We start from the raw sequence: 18,012 nt of genomic DNA, 5'->3' as shown, positions 1-18,012 counted from the left end.
GGGATCCCTGTAATATCGAGATGGGACCAGGCAAAACAATCCATATTAGCTTTAAGAAATTTTTCCTGAGCTCGGGAGTTAACCCCGTGCCCAGGTATACCTTTCGATTGGGCAGATGCTCAATCAGTATGATCTATTCTAGCTCTTCAACCATTGATTTTGTGGCGTTAGAATAATCAGGGATTATGAAGGATCGAGGTATCATATAATCGTCATCCTCGTAAGTTCCTTGCTCCTCTGATTAGGTCGAGGCTGGTGGCTGTGGTTGCTATTTGGCCTCTTATTTTCCCTTTGAATCTGATCCCTTTGCTGATGAAAGCGCCGATACCGGTATCACTTCATCGATTGCAAATATCTCCTTGGTGGTAGGTTGTTCCCCATACACTGTTTTGACTCCCTCCGATTTCGAGAACTTCAGAACTTGGTGAAGGGTCAAGGGCACTACCCTCATGTTATGGATCCAAGGCCTTCCGAGCAGTACGTTGTACCTCATGTCACCTTCGATCATATGAAACTTTGTTTCTTGGATGGTCCCGGCCACGTTTACTAGCAAAATAATTTCTCCATTGGTGGTTTCACTTGCCATGTTGAAGCTAAGTACTCGGGCTGCGGGCACAATTTGATCTTGTAGGCCGAGCTGTTCTATGACCCTTTCTCGAATAATATTGATCGAGCTACCTGGATCAATCAAAACACGTTTAACTTGAATTTTATTCACAAAGACAGATATTACCAGTGCGTCGTTATGTGGTTATTCGATCCCTTCTGCATCTCCGTCATTGAAAGAAAAGGTCCCCTCTGATAGGTAGTCTCGAGTTTGTTTTTCCCTCGTGATTGACACCTTTGTACGTTTAAATACTGGTCCTTGGGGAATATTAACCCCTCCAATGATCATGTGGATCACATTCTATGGCTCCTCCTGCTCATTCTGCCTACTAGAATCTCTATTTTTGAAGTGATTCTTGGCTCGATCGCTCAAGAATTCTCGAAGATATCCCTCACTGAATAATCGGGCTACTTCTTCCCTTAGCTGCCTACAATCTTTTGTTTTATGACCATGGGTGCCATGATACTTGCATATTTGGTTGGGGTTTCTCTGGGTCGGATCAGTCTGTAGAGATCGAGGCCATCTAGTATCCTTGAAACGTCCGATGGCTGATACGATGGTTGATACATCTATACTGAAGTTATATTCCGACAATCGTGTTGCTTTTTTGGGCCCCACATCCCTGTCAAAACCAATCTTGCTCACGAGTCCCCATGAACTTTGACCTTGATCGTTTCTCCTCTCATTCTGTGCAAAGTTTCATCCACACCCGTTGCCTCTTCAGTCTCCATTGTACGGTTGATATCGATCTCTATTCGACCTTGGATCTCGATCGATATCCCTCTTGATTCTATCCATAGGCCTGTTAGGATAAACATACCCGGAAGGAGTCCCAGTTGATCATCCTCGACCCTGATCTTCAACTTTTATCAATTATGTACATCGGCCCAAGTGATAGCTGGATGCTCGATCAAATTTTGCTTCAACTGGTGTGAAGCTATGGAACTCCGAATGTTGAGACCTTGAGTGAAGGCTTGAATAGCCCAGTCATCGGTGACCGGTGGCAAATCCATTCTCTCCATTTGGAACAGAGATACGATGAGCATCTTGTTATCTTTCTGCCTTACCTTGAATAGGTCCGACTTTCTTGTTGCAACCTTAATGGATCCGGCGTGTGCCTTTACAAAGGAATCTGCAAGCATAGCAAACGAATCAATAGAATTGGACGGTAAATTATGATACCATATCATGGCACCCTTTGATAGAGTCTCCCCAAATTTCTTCAGCAATACGGATTCAATTTCATCATCTTCCAAGTCATTTCCTTTGATGGCTCACGTATACGAGATGACGTGTTCATTTGGATCAGTCGTCCCATTATATTTAGGGATCTCGGGCATACGAAACTTCTTGGGGATTGGCTTCTGAGCAGCACTTGGGGGAAGGGTTTTTGCACAAACTTTTTAGAGTCTAGTCCTTTCAATATCAGAGGTGCCCCCGGGATTTCGTCGACCATGGAGTTATAGGTTTCCACCTTCTTATCATTTTCCTCGATCTTCTTTTCTCATGTCTCGATCCGCTTCGTCAACTCTTCGAGCATTTTTAGGATAGCAGGATTTGTCTCCGATTCTTTCTCATTCGATTTTCTCGAAGTCGATTCGACCCTGTGCACAACTTCTTGGGACGACTCGAGTTCGATCATGCTCGGTGTGTGGTTTTGATTTTGGAGCTGAGCTATTGCTGCTTACTGGGCCTGCAACATTTCGAAGATTACTCGCAGGCTAATCCCGCCATCTTCACTGCCATGTGCATTCTGAGTAGTTGATCGGGTACCCCCACGAATGCTGCTTTCGAGTTCGACGGCCACATTTCCATTGATGGCTACATGTGAACTGACGTCGATTGGGTCTGCAGCCGGAACTCCATCGAGGCCACCAGGGGGTGAATCGTTTCCTGGTGCAATGTTCTCGTTTCGTAGTGGCTGAGATCATTGTCTACGTGATGAGGTACTGACTGAGAGTTTGACATATTTCAATCTTGTAATCAAAGACGCTTCAAAGAACAAGCGTAAAATGGTGTGTGTTACGATAATTTGTACCAGGCAATCACTATTATTCTTAGCCCACGGTGGACGCCAAACTGTTTACCTTTAAAATTGGATAACAATTAAACTTATAAGTGGTTTTAAAGATATGTGATTTCACTTGGCACAAACTGAGGAATATGAGAATTAATGTTAGAAATTAACTGTAAAATAAAGCAAACCAATATAATGAGCGGTTATGGCCTTCGAGCTAAATCGCCCTCGAACCAATAGAGTATGCTAATAAAAGTATGAACTAAACAGCAGAACTTGAGAGAAAATGTAATGTAGTACTTTGTTATGCATGAATAATATGTTTAAAAAATGATTAGAACCCTCTTTATACAGTAGAGGAATTCTACTTATGGTACAACTCTAAATATAGAAGGAAATTCCATGATTGGCTAAATGGCCGGTCTTGACTTGATACGTGCCGAGATTTTTGCCACGATCCTTGCCCAGTCACGGATATCTCGGCTTTTTGTTATTCGATTTAGCAGGCTTTCTTCGATCATGCTCGGTCCCTATCTCATTTCGGTCTCGATCACGGTTGATCTCGATCTTGATCGATCACCGACTCACGAGCTTAGCAATCCATCTCCGTGTCATGGTCCGATGCAAATCGAGGTCAAGACCATTTCGATTAGCCATGCCAGATTAGAGAAGTCCAATTTTGACCGCATACACTATTATAAGTCCAAACCAATTTTCTTGGACATCTCAAATAATTTTTCAATGGAAATGGGAGACGTGCAAGTAACAACCCTGCTTGACTTGAAGAGATACTTATCCATCGTTAGCCGCCAGGTTATTATTGTTAATCCAAGGTTTAAAAAACAATATTTGGTTCGTGTCGGTGGTTTATAATCCTATTTCTGTTGATTTTATTTGATATTTTAGTCTTAGAAGAAATATTTATATGTTTACTGTTTAGAAATTTGATGTTCCAGTCAAACAGAGCAAGTATTTCGGGTCAACGAGACTCTCTTGAAGATAAACACCTGGATTATTTAGTGAGTAATTAAGCTGGCACCAGCTTATTTGCTTTAATTGATCAATGATTAAGAAATGTTTTAGTCGCTTAATTATCTGTCCTTTTCTACTTTCTTTGTTTAGCTGTGAAGATTCAAGTTTAAAAGTCAACTGAAAAGGTCTTAATTAACAGAATGCTTCCTATAATTAATGCTAGCTAGAAGAATTAATAAATATTGTGTAGACCAATTAAATATATTTCATTCAATTGTCTGTTGCTATCATAATTGTCTATTTGTATAATTATATATATAATATCATTTTCTGAATGGTTGCTCAACCACATTATATACTCTATGCTCAAGTCAACTTTGACATTTAAGGATCAAAGATAAAAATATTTGAATTACATATCAGCAAATATTGTATACGCATGTTCATATTCCAAAATTTACGTTAATTATTAATAGATTAGAATTATTAAGTGACTTTAAGTGTTATGGTCGTATTTTCAAACTCTTTAACTAATTAAGCAGTAACGTCTTCAATCATAAAAGTTTACTTAAGTATTCATATTAGTTCGTAAAGACACAAATATTAGGACCAGTTGACCACAAGATAATAAATAGTACTCTCTCCGATTCACAATAAATGATCAATTTACTTTGGGCATACCCATTAAGAAAATACTAAATTCTAGACAAAAATAACTAGTGTGACTAAACTTCCCTTAATTAAATACTGCAGCATAGTTATAGTAGCAGTTACTTCTCTTCTCAAATGCGAGGAGTAAATGACTTTTTAAGGATACGTACATAAGGGTAATTTTGGAAAAATAAATTAAATTTTTTCTTGATTATATAAATAAACACTTATTTTGGACCAAAATAAAAAAGTAAATTGGTCACTTATTATGGATGGAAGGGAATACTACGTCAAGAATTTGAATTCGCCACAATGTCATGTTATGATCAGCACATGCTTGAAATAATTGCAAGTAACATGAATAATTGCATCATCATGTTGCAAGTTAAAAGTAGATATGAGAAAATGACTTGCAAATATTCTTATTCATGCGTAGCCTGATATATAAAGGTAGCCTCAATTGAAAGCGACCACACAATGCATAGTAATTATACCGATAAATACTCATTTATTCTTAATTTGAATTTTCAGATTTGAATCTAAATATAAAATTGCCTTTGTTAAAAAATGCTTACTCCTAGAATTAATATTCTTTTGTGTAAATTCAGATTTAGTAGGATTTCAATATAAATATCGAACCGAATGCAAAGAAAAATATAAGTTGATCACTAATCAACAAAGCGCAGAACTAGTATTTCGAAAAAGTTAAAATTAGAGTAAGTGGAGTTTGATTTTTACTGGGTGAGGATGAGTATGAGGGCAACATTTGAAGTGCAAATAATTATCTGTACCATTATACATTAAATAAAAACCAAGTATATTCCATTTATTACAAACATCCTCTACGTGGAACTTTGCTAAATTCTAACAGTGATGCAAGAAAGCACACTTTCTTTTTCCTTATATTTTTGTTTTATAATGTATTAAATTAATTATGTCTGTTGTGATAAGTACATAGGTTAGTGGGAGATCTATCACGAAATGTAGTGGATTAACTAAAATCTCGAGAAGTTCACTTCTGGTCAACAAATGTCCAGAAGGTTCTTTTTCTCTTTTATAATATAAGGATTTAGTATTACAAGTTCTATCTTAATCTGAAGCAAGTTGAAATTGGCTATAATTTTGACTGATAGTGTTATTTCATTTAAGCTCATCTTAGATTAAGATTGTGACTTAATTATGAGGAATCATACAAGTTTATTAATTTTACAATAGATGTCATGTTATTATCTGGTTGTTGGTATTGCTAGTTGTTATTGCCTTCTTTTTCTTTCCTTGAGCCGGGGTTCTATCGAAAATAGTCTTTCTACCCTCAAGGTAGGGGTAAGATCCGCATACAAACTACCCTCCTCAAACCCCACTCGTGAGATTATACTCGGTTTATTGTTGTTGTCGTCACACTACAACCCGCCTTCTTTATTCGAGTTTTGGACCAACAGTATGAGCAAATTCTCACCCCAAAAATAACATAGATACCAATCCCTTGCATCTGGTGATAAAATCCAACATTAGAGAGGGGAGGATTGAAGCTGAGATTGAATCAAAAAAGGAAGAAAAAGAAAATTCTGGAGACAATCTTCAATTACAGAGAAAATGGAGAGAAAATACAATGGCTTATTAGCAATAACACTGTACATGTGGTTTATATATATAATTAACTTCTAACACTAACTAATTAACTAACTTGCTACTATACAGTTGTCACCTAACTGACTTTGTCACCCTTCAAGCCTTCATTTATACAACTGTCACCAGCTGTCACTTTAACCATCTCAACACGCCCCTTCAAGCTAGGTGCCATGAAGATGTTCAAAACACCTAGCTTGCACATCAAATGGTGATGTTGAACACTTTCAAGTCCTTTAGTCAACAAATCTGCTGCTTGTTCTTCTGTTGGAATATACACAAGTTGAATCAGTCTTTCTTGCATCTTTTCTCTTATAAAGTGACAATCGATATCTATATGTTTGGTTCGTTGATGAAACACTGGATTGCTTACTATCTACATTGCTGCTTTACTATCAATGAACAGTTGAATTGGAATAGGCAATTCAACTCCCAATTCTTTGAAAACTCCTAGCAGCCAGATCAATTCAGAAACTACCAGCGCCATACTCCTATACTTTGATTCTGCTGAACTTCTTGCTATTGTACTTTGTTTTTTTGAATTCCATGAGATTAGAGACTTTCCCAATTTTACCAAGTAACCTCTTACTGACTTCTTTGAATTTGGACAGCTTGCCCAGTCTGCATCACAGTATGCTCTTAGAATCATGTCACCATCTGCACTCATGAGAATGCCTAATCTTGGTTCACTTCAAGTATCTCTAATCTATGTGATGCCTCTAAATGTGGCTTCTTAGGAGCTTGCATGAATTGGCTTAAAGTCCGTATTGTGTAGGCAATATCAAGCCTAGTTAATGTCAAATATAAAAGCTTCCCTATGAGCTTTTGATATCTTTTGACATCTTTGAGTGCTGGATCATCTTTCAAGTTATAGTATGTATCATACTCTACTGTTGTCAACTTTCTGTTTTGCTCCATTGGAGTGATTGCAGGTTTGGACCCTGTTAAGCCCAGCTCTGCTATTAGTTCCACTATATACTTCCTTTGGCATAACAATATGCCTTTTTGGGATCTGCTAACTTCAATCACCAAGAAATATTTCAAAAGGCCCAAGTCCTTGATTCTGATGCCTTTTATGAAGGATTGTCTTAGCTACTTGAATCATATCAGCATCATTTCCTATGATAAGGAGGTCATCAACATAGACAAGGATGATGACAAGTTTAGCATTCTTCCTCAAGGTGAACAAAGAATGATCATGCTTGCTCTGCACAAAGCCTGCATTAATCAGTGCCTCAGTGAGCTTCAAATTCCACTGTCTTGATGTTTGTTTGAGTCCATATAAGGATTTGTGTAGTTTGCATGCCTTGTTCCCCCTCCCCCCGACTACCAAATCTTGGTGGGAGCTGCATATAAACTTCCTCTTCAAGATCACCTTGAAGGAAAGCATTGTAGACATCCGTTTGGTAGAGGTTCCACTAATTCATGGCTGCAATAGCAATAACCACCCTTATTATGACCATTTTAACTACTAGAGAGAATGTATCCTAGTATTCTGGTCCCTCTTGCTGACTATAACCCTTTACCACTAACCTGGACTTGAACCTCTCAATCTCCCCATTGGATTTATACTTGATATTGTACACTCACCTACAACCAATAGGAACCTTGTCTTTGGGTACATCAACTACTTCCCATGTGTTGTTTAGGACAATTTCTGTTTTCATAGCTTCAATCCATCTAGGGTCCTGCATTACTTCAACTAAAGGATGAACATGCCTTCCCTGGACAAATATAGTCTTTCAGCCATGTTGGTGGTTTTGGATCTCTTAAAGATCTCCTCAATGGAACTGTTGGTTCAATATGATCATTTATAGGCAATGGAACATGCTGAAGTTGTTCATCCGAGGTGTGCTCATTAACTGCTGCTAACTGAGTATCACATGCTGGTTCATCAAGTGAAGGATCAATTGTGGTGGTTGTATCCTGTCTTGTATCATTTCCATTTACTTCCTAATCTACCATTAGTGCAGGTGTCCTTGAGATATCTACTTGAGCATCATTAATCTCCAGAAACAGTGGTAAATATACACCTCTCTTCATTGACTAAAAAGAAAAGATGTTCTCCTTAAATGTCACATCTCTACTCACAAAAATTCTCTTGGCCTTGAGATCATACAATCTATAGCCCTTTTGAGAAACTGAGTACCCCATGTGAACTGTTGCTACATCTCTATGTGAGAATTTGTCAACTTTCCTATGTAACTGTGGCATAACACAAACAACCCATAACCCTTAAATGCAGCAAACTTGGCTTGGACTTGTAAAACACCGTATAAGGAGACCTGCCCCCAGAATTGAGGATGGTATTCTATTTATAAGATAGACAGCTGGTAACACACAGTCTCCCCAGAAATGTAGTGGAATGCTGCCCTGAAATCTCGATGCTCTTTCCACCTCTAGGATGTGCCTATGTCTCCTTTCCACCACTCCATTTTGTTGTGGAGTGTGTGGACAACTGCTCTGGTGAAGAACTCCAGAACTAGATAAGAAATCCTTGCATTCTTAGCTAAAATATTCTTCACCATTATCAGACCTTAACATTTTAATTGCCTTTCCAAACTACACATGCACAAGTTTAAAGAATGATTTCAATAAGACGATAGTGTCACTCTTCAATTTCATTAGAAACACCCAAATCATCTTGGAATAATCATCTACAAGTGTTAAAAAGTATTTATTCCCATTGTCTGTTGGAACTCTATATGGACCTCAAATGTCTGCATGAACTAATTGAAAAATATCACTTGTTCTACTATTGCTGAGAGGGAAAGGCCTTCTAGTATGTCTAGCCAAAGGGCATACAATACAATTATTGATACTACAACCTAGAAAATCTTTATTCTTCATAAAATTCAGCTTCTTCATGACTGCTACTGGAATATGTCCAAGCCTTTTATACTAGGTTTCAACATCAATCTTCACTACTGCTACAAGACAACTTCTAATTCTTTGGATTTCCTTGTATTTGTCTGTTTTCCTTAGAATTAAGAGGTATAAGCCACCTTTCTCTTTACCAATCCCCTTCACCTTCCCAATGAACAGATCCTGGAAGACACAAAATATTGGGAAAACATTCACTGAACATTGTAACTTTTTTGTCAGTTTAGAAGTTATATTTAAATTCGGGCACGCACAACACATCATGTATGGTGTCATCTCCTGTAAGGTTATAGCTGCCTTGATAAGTAACAGAAACAGACTTACCATTTGGCATGCCAACACTACATCTTCTATGTTCAGGTAACTTTACTATATCATGCAACATATTATGATAATCCATATGATCTGTTGCTCCAGTATCTATGATCCAAGGATCCCTACAGTCTTTCAACAAACTTGAATCATCATTACCTGCCATATTAGTTGTGTGCTCTACTACCTTGTCTTTGGTCAGCAACCTCATTATCTGCCCATATTGTTCCTCAGTGAAGAAGTTTGACATTCCTTGAGGCATTTTAGCTTTTCCTTTATTTATGGCATTCTCTTGAACATGACTGCTGCTATTCACAACTGCATTTGCCTGCTTGTATTGTTGCTATCTTTTTCCTTTGTATCCAGGTGGATATCCATGTAATTTGTAACAAGTATCCTTTGAGTGGCCTTTGAAGTGGCAATACTCACAGTACAAGTCATTTAGCCTTTTAAACTTCGACCGATTTCCTCTTGTACTCATGAAAACTATGGATTCATTCATTTCATTTGCTAAACTAATTTGAGAATTAGACACACAGACTTTCCTTTGATTCTCTTTATTTATTAACATTGCAAAGGCACGACTGACTGAAGGAGATGGAGATTGCAACAGAATTTGATTTTTAATTGCTCCATATGATTCATTTAATCCCATTAAGAATTGAAAAAGCTTTTGTTGTTCTAGATGTTCAATAAAATCTCTCGTACCAGCAGTAACTAAGAGTGAGGGTATAAGAGAACCATATTCATCCCATAATGACTTCAACCTAGAGTGATAAACATAGATACTAGAGGTACCTTGAGAGATTGTAGCTATTTCTCGTTGGAGATTATAGACTCTAGAACCATTGACTTTGTTGAATCGATCTTCAAGGTCTAACCAAACCTCATTAGCATTTTCAGCATACACAATACCATTTACCAATTCTGGAGATACAGTATTCATGATCCATGTCAATATTGTTGCATTGACTCACTCCCAGTCCTCGCCCAAATCTTTAGTGAACTGAGACTTTGTACAACTTCCATCAATAAACACTAATTTCCTCTTCGCTCCGCAATGCAATCACCATAGCTTTGCTCCAGACGGAATAGTTTTCCGTTCCTTTCAGCTAAATTGAAATTATCACATTGCTAGGATTATCGGATGGTTGCAGGAATAGTGGATGCCTAGGGTTGTCAATATCTAAATTCGCCATTGTTGAGCTTTAATTTCAACTCAAAAGGGGAAATCTATGAACTGGCAGTATCGTCTTCACAAAAGCTAGAAATAGAACTACTCTGTCCTCGATCGAGTCATTCAAGCTCTGATACTATGATAAAATCCACCATTAGAGGGTGGAGGATTGAAGCTGAGACTTAATCGAAGAAGGAAGAAGAAGAAGATTCTGGAGACAGTCTTCAATTACAGAGAAAATGGAGAGAAAATACAATGGCTTATTAGCAGTAACACTGTACACGTGGTGTATATATATAATTAATTTCTAACACTAATTAATTAACTAACTTGCTACTATACACAGTTGTCATCTAACTGATTTTGTCACCATTCAAGCCTTCATCTGTACAACTGTCACCAGCTGTCATTTTAACCATCTCAACATCTGGGGGTTGGGGCAAACTAAACTTAGATGTGAAAATAAAGTAAATAGTGACAAAAATGGACATGGTCTAATCGAAAAAACAAACCCCGGATGCTGAAAGGAACCTGATTTTGTTTTTGAGCCTTTATTTTTCTTGTAAAACATAGATAAAGATTGAGGAAATCTTACCTAATTGGATGCTTATGATTAAATCTGAATTAACAAATGTCTTCTTAATTTGTCAAGTCTTTCAGACACTGAGATAAGTCTTAATCAACCAATTATTGGAATCACTTTAGGATGTCAACGAGACATAATTATCGTGATTCATTAAGATACATTTCCCCTGCCAAAACCATAGGAAACGCGGTTTCATTTGTTGGTAAAGGTCAGAAAATTAATTTTCAGACAACACTAAAGGTGAAGACCCAAGATAGAGACAACATGTTATATCTAGCTAGTCAAAAAATACTTAAATATTTAAGCTTCACATATATCCTTTAGTGTTGATCAACTTCTTTGACCAGCCTATCAAAGTATGTGTTAAGCAGGGTTAACATCGGACATAATATATGAAATACTTAAGTGCTTCAACTCTCTCTCCAAATATTCCACCAACTGAAACAAATGTGGTTTATATTCTTTGTGTGGTTTGTAGGCTATTACACAGTGGGGGTTTACTCATTGCTCACCACAGAGTGCTCACCCAAAGGATAGAAGTTGTAGTAGCTACGAATTTTCTTGGGGTTCCAAAAAAAAAAGTACGCCATCCCTCGAAAATGTACAAGGTAGACATCAATTTGAGACAAGCAGTAAAATGTTATTAAAATCTCATGATAACCCCGAATTCAAACCAGTTAACTTGGGACAACATGTGGACACTACTTACATTAAATCCTGCATATACGCCTCTGTATTAACATTATGATACTATTTGATCAAGAAATAAATGCTTAAGTTAGGAGGTTAAGTAATGATTTTTGTTATATTTGAACTAAATTAAACTGGTTTACTTTTAATCTTTTATGGAAAAATATAAGAACAGATATAACTCTTCCTTTTGCAAACAATATGGACGAATCGACAGAACGAAAAACAAAACAGGTGCTACTGTTATACCGTCAAACTTCTCTATATATACCCCAAACTTTTGAATTTTTATTTTCCACATGTCCAAAACCATGAAATTTTCAAATATTCCATTTAATACTCTATTTGCATCCATGTGACCAAAAGGTCACGGGTTCAAGTTATGCAAGCAACCACTAATACTTATGTTGGGGTAGGCTGTCTATATTATACCTCTGTGGCCCTTCTCCGGACCCTACGTAAACGACGGATGCTTTGTGTATCGGGCTGCCCTTTGTATTTGATACTCTATGTTGCCTCCTTTGAAAAGTTAATATTTTCATGCGTTAATATTCCACTTAGTTAATGGAGATTTATGTTTTTCCTTATGAGGCAAAATATTGAACTGATATTGTGTGGAAAGGGTGAATCCATGAAAACGAAGCAAACGACTGTACTACAAGTCCAAAACATGGGATGTATGCACGTTAATAGTAATAGGAAAAGCATATATACCAACTCACTTTTGGAAAATGTGAAACACATTTACATTTGGGTATATATATATAGTTTCCTCAGGTGCCGCCTAGGAATGTTGTCTATTCTTCTTATGTTCAAACGTAATCAGTATGGCATTCTTTGATGTGATTTAGGCCTACTTCACTTCACTTCAGCAAAAATTTGAAACTCATTATAGTCAAAACAGTGGCAATGGAGATGTAATAATAAAATTCCACGTGCAATAATATACAATTGCGCAATAAAGCCCACAACATATCATAACTCTAGTCTTTTTTTAACACATTTTAGAAAGAATAACTATGTATGATTTGTGTATAATCAATATATACATATTATATACTAAATATACACTTGTTAGTCATTGAATATACACTAGCGACTGTTACATGTAGGATGTATATGAGCCAGGTTAATTCAGTTTTTATCAAAATCAAACAAAATCAATTATCGGTTTGGATTGATTCAGTTTTTATTAATATTTTTGGGGTTTTTTTTGTTATATGAATATTTTTTCAACCTTACTTTGTTACAGTCATAGATAAAGTTTTGATAAGTAGATAATATGTTTAATAAAAAATTAAAAAAACTCACAAATATATGATCTATCAAAATATTCTTATGGGATAATTTTTTTAGTAACCTATGATAGATATTACTTAGTCGTCTAACAATAATTTTTCGTTTGTTTTTTTAGTAACATACGATAGATATTTCTTAGTCGTCTAACAATAATCTTTTCGTTGATGTACGCTTTCAAGGTTAACTGAATTTAATAATTACAATATAAACCTAAATAATGATATAATATATTTAATTTTAAAATTATCGATAACTACCATTTTAAATTCGAAAAAGGTATAAGAGTTTAATAGATCTTAACGCATGAATATGGAAGAAAAAAGAGATTGACATATTTCAATAATATATGATAAGCAGTGATGATACAAATTATTATTTAACGTAAATAAAAATTGATGCACTTCATAGTTCTATTAAATATTACATACCATGAGAGGATCACAAATATTTCTAGATATTTTTTAATGAAAATTTTATATAAAGCCTTAAAAGTATATATAAAAATTATATATTTTTATGTCGGTTTGCTTCGGATTTTTTATTCTATATTAAACCAAATCAAACGAAATTTAATCAGATTTTTTAAACTTTTTGGTTTCGTGCAGTTTTTCAGTTCGATTTAAACACCCCTAATTACGGCTAGGCGGGTAAAATTCTTTTTAGCTATCTAGCAAAAAATGTTAAAATCCCAAAAGAAAACTAATGTTGTATGTGGGACTTATTGCTGTAATGGGCTAGATTTTCTACGATCAAGCGGCTTGGTCTTATCATGTTGGTTTTGGGCTCAAAAACGAAATAATTGGATAAACTTAGTGTATACGGCTAATATTAGTCAATTAGTTATTTGTAGCTAAAAAAAATTAAATTTTTGTTTTCTTTTGAATTTTATTATTAGAATAGATTGGGTATAACATAAGGAGTTTGAATCTCAGTTTTGGGATGATTTTGCAGAGTTTTTCGGTGGTTTGAATTGAAAAATCGAAGTAGAAAATGAAACATGAAAAAATGATTTGTGTATCACATTGTACATCATTTGTGTATCATATTTGTATCAAATGTATATCACATGTATATCCATATATACATGTGTGTGTGATACATGCCTGATACATGTGTCACAAAACAAAAATTGAACTCGATTTTAACTACGAATTTTGATACCAAATGAGTCTAAATCACTTCGAATATTTCTCAAAATTTATATATTGACTCATCTATATGTTTTCAATGAATTTCCACCATACCCATTGAAAAAAATCCTTTTCTACTTCTATTTTTGGAATCTTGTATATATATATATTTTTCTACTTCATCGCCTTTTTTGTTGCCTCATCCATAAAAAAAAATTCGTTTTGCATCTTATGTTGTTGATCACGCCTAAAAATATGGAAGGAGATTTTTGTGTGTCATTCTTTGATAGAAAGAACCTTATTTATTTAGGTTTTAAATTTTTATATGCGTTTGGTTTGTTTTGATAAGTCTATAATTAATGGATAGAGATTGATAATTTGGGACATTTTTGTAAGATTCCCCTAACTTAACTCTTAAGTAAATACACATATAGACTTCAAAATCTGTCTCCTTTTGGTTTAAGAAATTCTCTTCCGACCCGAAGATTCATTGAAAATCATAGTGTACACAAATGAAAATTGTGGATTTTCCTATGTTTCACTTTAGAAAATCAAAAAAAAAAATATATCACTTTAGAAACTCAAATATATATATATATATTTAAAGCTTGGCAAACTACCAGTTTGACCTTTCAAATAAAAATAATATTAATATTAGCCAATTCATAAAATACTACCACTATTAGACAACTATTTATAATATATTACAAATATTAGCCCTAAACTCCTTTTTTTTTTTATTTATTACAAAGTGTCTAAAGCTTCCTTTTTCTGCTTCTTCGCGCTTGTCCTCTATCCATTATACTGTAAATGAAGTTGTTAATGTGGAAGAACTTAAAAGAAAACTAGATTTTTTACAATTTCTTACAATTGTTGCTTCAGGCATCAAGGCAATCATAGCGTAGACCTCACAGCACCTTGCACAGCCTGTAATATTTTTTTCACGAAAAATCTCTTATCAAATTGTTTACATTACAAAAACTAAATTATCTAGAAACAACACTTAATATGTTTCTTCTGTTTGGATGAATTAAGTGACAAGCATGAATATAATATGGAGTAACTGAATATACTACACCATAAAAATACAGTAAAATTAAAATTGAACAAAAATATATGTATTTTTTTAAAGTAATAGCTCGAAAAAGAAATTACCAATATCAAAGGTTAAAAATTCGGTTTTTTGAAATTGAAATTTTTTTCGAGCATGTGTTGTTGGAGTATATTGGATATATCTTGAGAAGTTTGAATCTCGATATTGGGTAGATTTGATGGAGATTTGAGCTGGTTTGAATTGAAATTTGAACCAAATTTAAAGAAGAAGATGAACATAGAAGAAGATGAGATATGTAGCTTCCCATGTACCCTCCATGAATTATTTGTGCATCTCATATATATCAAATGTGTATCCCATGTATATCCATATATCTCTATGTCTAAGCTACATGCGAGATACAAGTGTCGTAGTAGAGTTTTAAAACTCGATTTAGTTACGAATTTTGACTCCAAACTAATCCAAGTTACGTCCAATCTTACTCAAATTTTGCGTATTGCCTCAGTTATGTCTTTTCAATGATTTTCAACCATATCCATTGAAATAAAAAATCTTTTTTGTTAGGTTTTGGATGTTCTGTATTACTGATGATGAATTTTAACTCCAAACCGATCTAAATCACCTTTAATTTTTCTCAGATTTTATATATTGCCTCATCTATATGTTTCAATGAATCTTTACCATACTCATTGGGGAAAAAACTTTGCCTAGGTCTTTTACATGTTTGTATATCATCTATAACTTTTTTGGCTATTTTTGATAGCATTATTTAATGGCTAATTATGTAAGTAGTGTTTATTTGTGGCTATTTTTGTAGTTCTCTCTTTAAAGCTAAGACTAAAAACGGCTAATTGCCACTGAATTACGACGACCCTACTTTGGTGTAAAAATTGCACGGGACCCCTATTTGGTCGCCCCTATTTAACTTATATCCATTTTTTAAAAAAGTTTTAACTTGTACTCACTTTTTAAGCAACTTCAGCCCCCTTTCTCCTCCTCCTTCTCCTCATTCGTTTTCTTCTTCTTCTTTCTTCTGTTGTTGTTGGTGCTGCTATGAAACTTCAGTTCATGGGATGATTGCCATAAATATGTTTATCAAATTATTTAAAAATAAATTATAAATAATTACGTAAGTTAGTAGACAATAATTTGTGAATATTTCCACGTACGTAAGTTAGTAGACAATAATAATTCTGTTCTTTTCACGTTTATTGTTTCCAAAATTTATGATTTAGATACTGTTGGCAATTTGATTATTTATCTAGTATGTTAGAAAGCTTTTTCAAAAACTTCAGCTTATATAGTGCTGAAATTTTTACAAATGAACTAAATAACTTCAGCATTTTCTGCTGAAATTTTTGAAAAACTGTATGACAAAACTAATGAATTCAAGACAAAAAAACTCCAGCTTTTAGTGCTGAAGTTTTTACAATGAACTAAATAACTTCAGCATTTGCTGCTGAAGTTTTTGAAAAAGCTTATCTAAGAAAAAAAAACTTCAGCTTATTTAGTGCTGAAGTTTTTATAAATGAACTAAATAACTTCAGCATCTTCTGCCGAAGTTTTTGAAAAAGCTTAATGACAAAACTAATGAATCCAGGACAAAAAAACTTCAGCTTATTTATGCAATTACAAACAAAAATTTCAGCAAATATAGAACAAAACTTCAACTACTATGCTTAAGTTCGGCAATTACAAACAAATACTTCAGCACACTTAGTTCAGCACACTTGCTACTTCAGGCCTGTCTACTAGAATGCTAAAGTTTTGCGTGATTGCTTTTGCTACTTCAGTCCCGTATGCTGAAGTTACGCGAAAAAGTGGGTACGTTTGCAATTTTTTTTGCAAAGTGAACACAAGTTAAAACGTGACCCAAAAAGCGGGTATAGATGCAGATGCCCCTACTTTGGTTTAGGAAGTATTTGGGCTAACTGGGCCAAAATCGCAGTGAGCCTCTATACTACTAGGTACCACTAGATAGAAGAATTAACCTAAATAACCGCCCAACTAATTTGTTAAACTAAAAATAGCCAACGGATATATATAATATATATATAACTCATGCATAATATGTGTATAAATATGAATGATGACTATATAAATCATATATATCGGCTAAAAAAAGTAAATCATGAATTTGGCTAGCTATTTATGTAACAATCCCTTGTTGATATCCAGAGTCCAAAGCATGGCCCAATAGAGGGTGGGCCTGATGTAACACTACCTGCAATCGTAACCTACACCTATGCTGCAGGCTAATTGGGCTGTATAGCCAACAAAGTTGCTCAATTGTTGCGGTTTTGCTTCTCTTCAAAATTGGAAGATGTACAACTTCCTATTATATGGGATGAGTGAGATCTTTAAAGTAATAGTATAAGAATTAGATACTTTTAATATAAGAATTCGAGACTTTTTTTTGTTGGTTTCCCATTCGTTATTCGGTATCTGTGTTAAAGCCTCGTCTAATTCAAATTTGTGGATGTAAGGCCCATTAAAAATGAAAATACTTTCTTTATCATGATTTTCTCTATTGTCATAGCTCAAATCTAAAACTTTTAATTAAGGGTGGAGGCTTATCCATCCTATTACGACCCTTTGTGGTATAAGATTCTAAACTAATACACTTGATGCCTTAATGTTTTGAATTACATGTTCAGTTTCTTTTACACAGGAGTTAAAACTTTTAGTATGCTCGTTTTCTCACTCGAAAAGTCCATTCTCACTTCTTTTCACTCTTATCTTTGGACTCAAATCTTTTTTTCTTTTTGGGTCTCAACCTGTTCTATGGTTCTGGATTTCGCTCTTTCAACTTAACCTATTAATTCTGCTTTAGACACATTTCATCATGTACAAGAGTCTTTCCACTTCAGGTTTACTCTTTAGACTATTAAACCTACTTTTAAAAAATCCAAGACCTTTCTTTCTTTTCCACCCAGTAAAATTTCACTACTGGGCTCTGGGGAGAGTAGAGTGTACGCAAACCTTACCCCTACCGAAAGGGTTGAGAG

General features: G+C 34.9%; 1 protein-coding gene across 1 annotated transcript; it reads right to left on the bottom strand.

Annotated features, from left to right (window-relative positions):
* Positions 1-9,411: 9,411 nt before the first annotated feature.
* Positions 9,412-10,014, bottom strand: LOC138880044 (uncharacterized). The gene has a single exon (XM_070159695.1). It carries the CDS (start codon positions 10,012-10,014, stop codon positions 9,412-9,414), a length of 603 nt encoding a protein of 200 aa, XP_070015796.1.
* Positions 10,015-18,012: the final 7,998 nt, after the last annotated feature.

Source organism: Nicotiana sylvestris, chromosome 10, assembly GCF_000393655.2.
Source record: "Nicotiana sylvestris chromosome 10, ASM39365v2, whole genome shotgun sequence".
NCBI classification, from domain to species: Eukaryota; Viridiplantae; Streptophyta; class Magnoliopsida; order Solanales; family Solanaceae; genus Nicotiana; species Nicotiana sylvestris.
This window is presented reverse-complemented; position numbering and strand designations above follow the sequence as displayed.

Excerpts from the sequence above, each read along its gene's own strand:
- LOC138880044 (XM_070159695.1), bottom strand. The coding sequence starts at position 10,014 with ATGAATACTGTATCTCCAGAATTGGTAAATGGTATTGTGTATGCTGAA.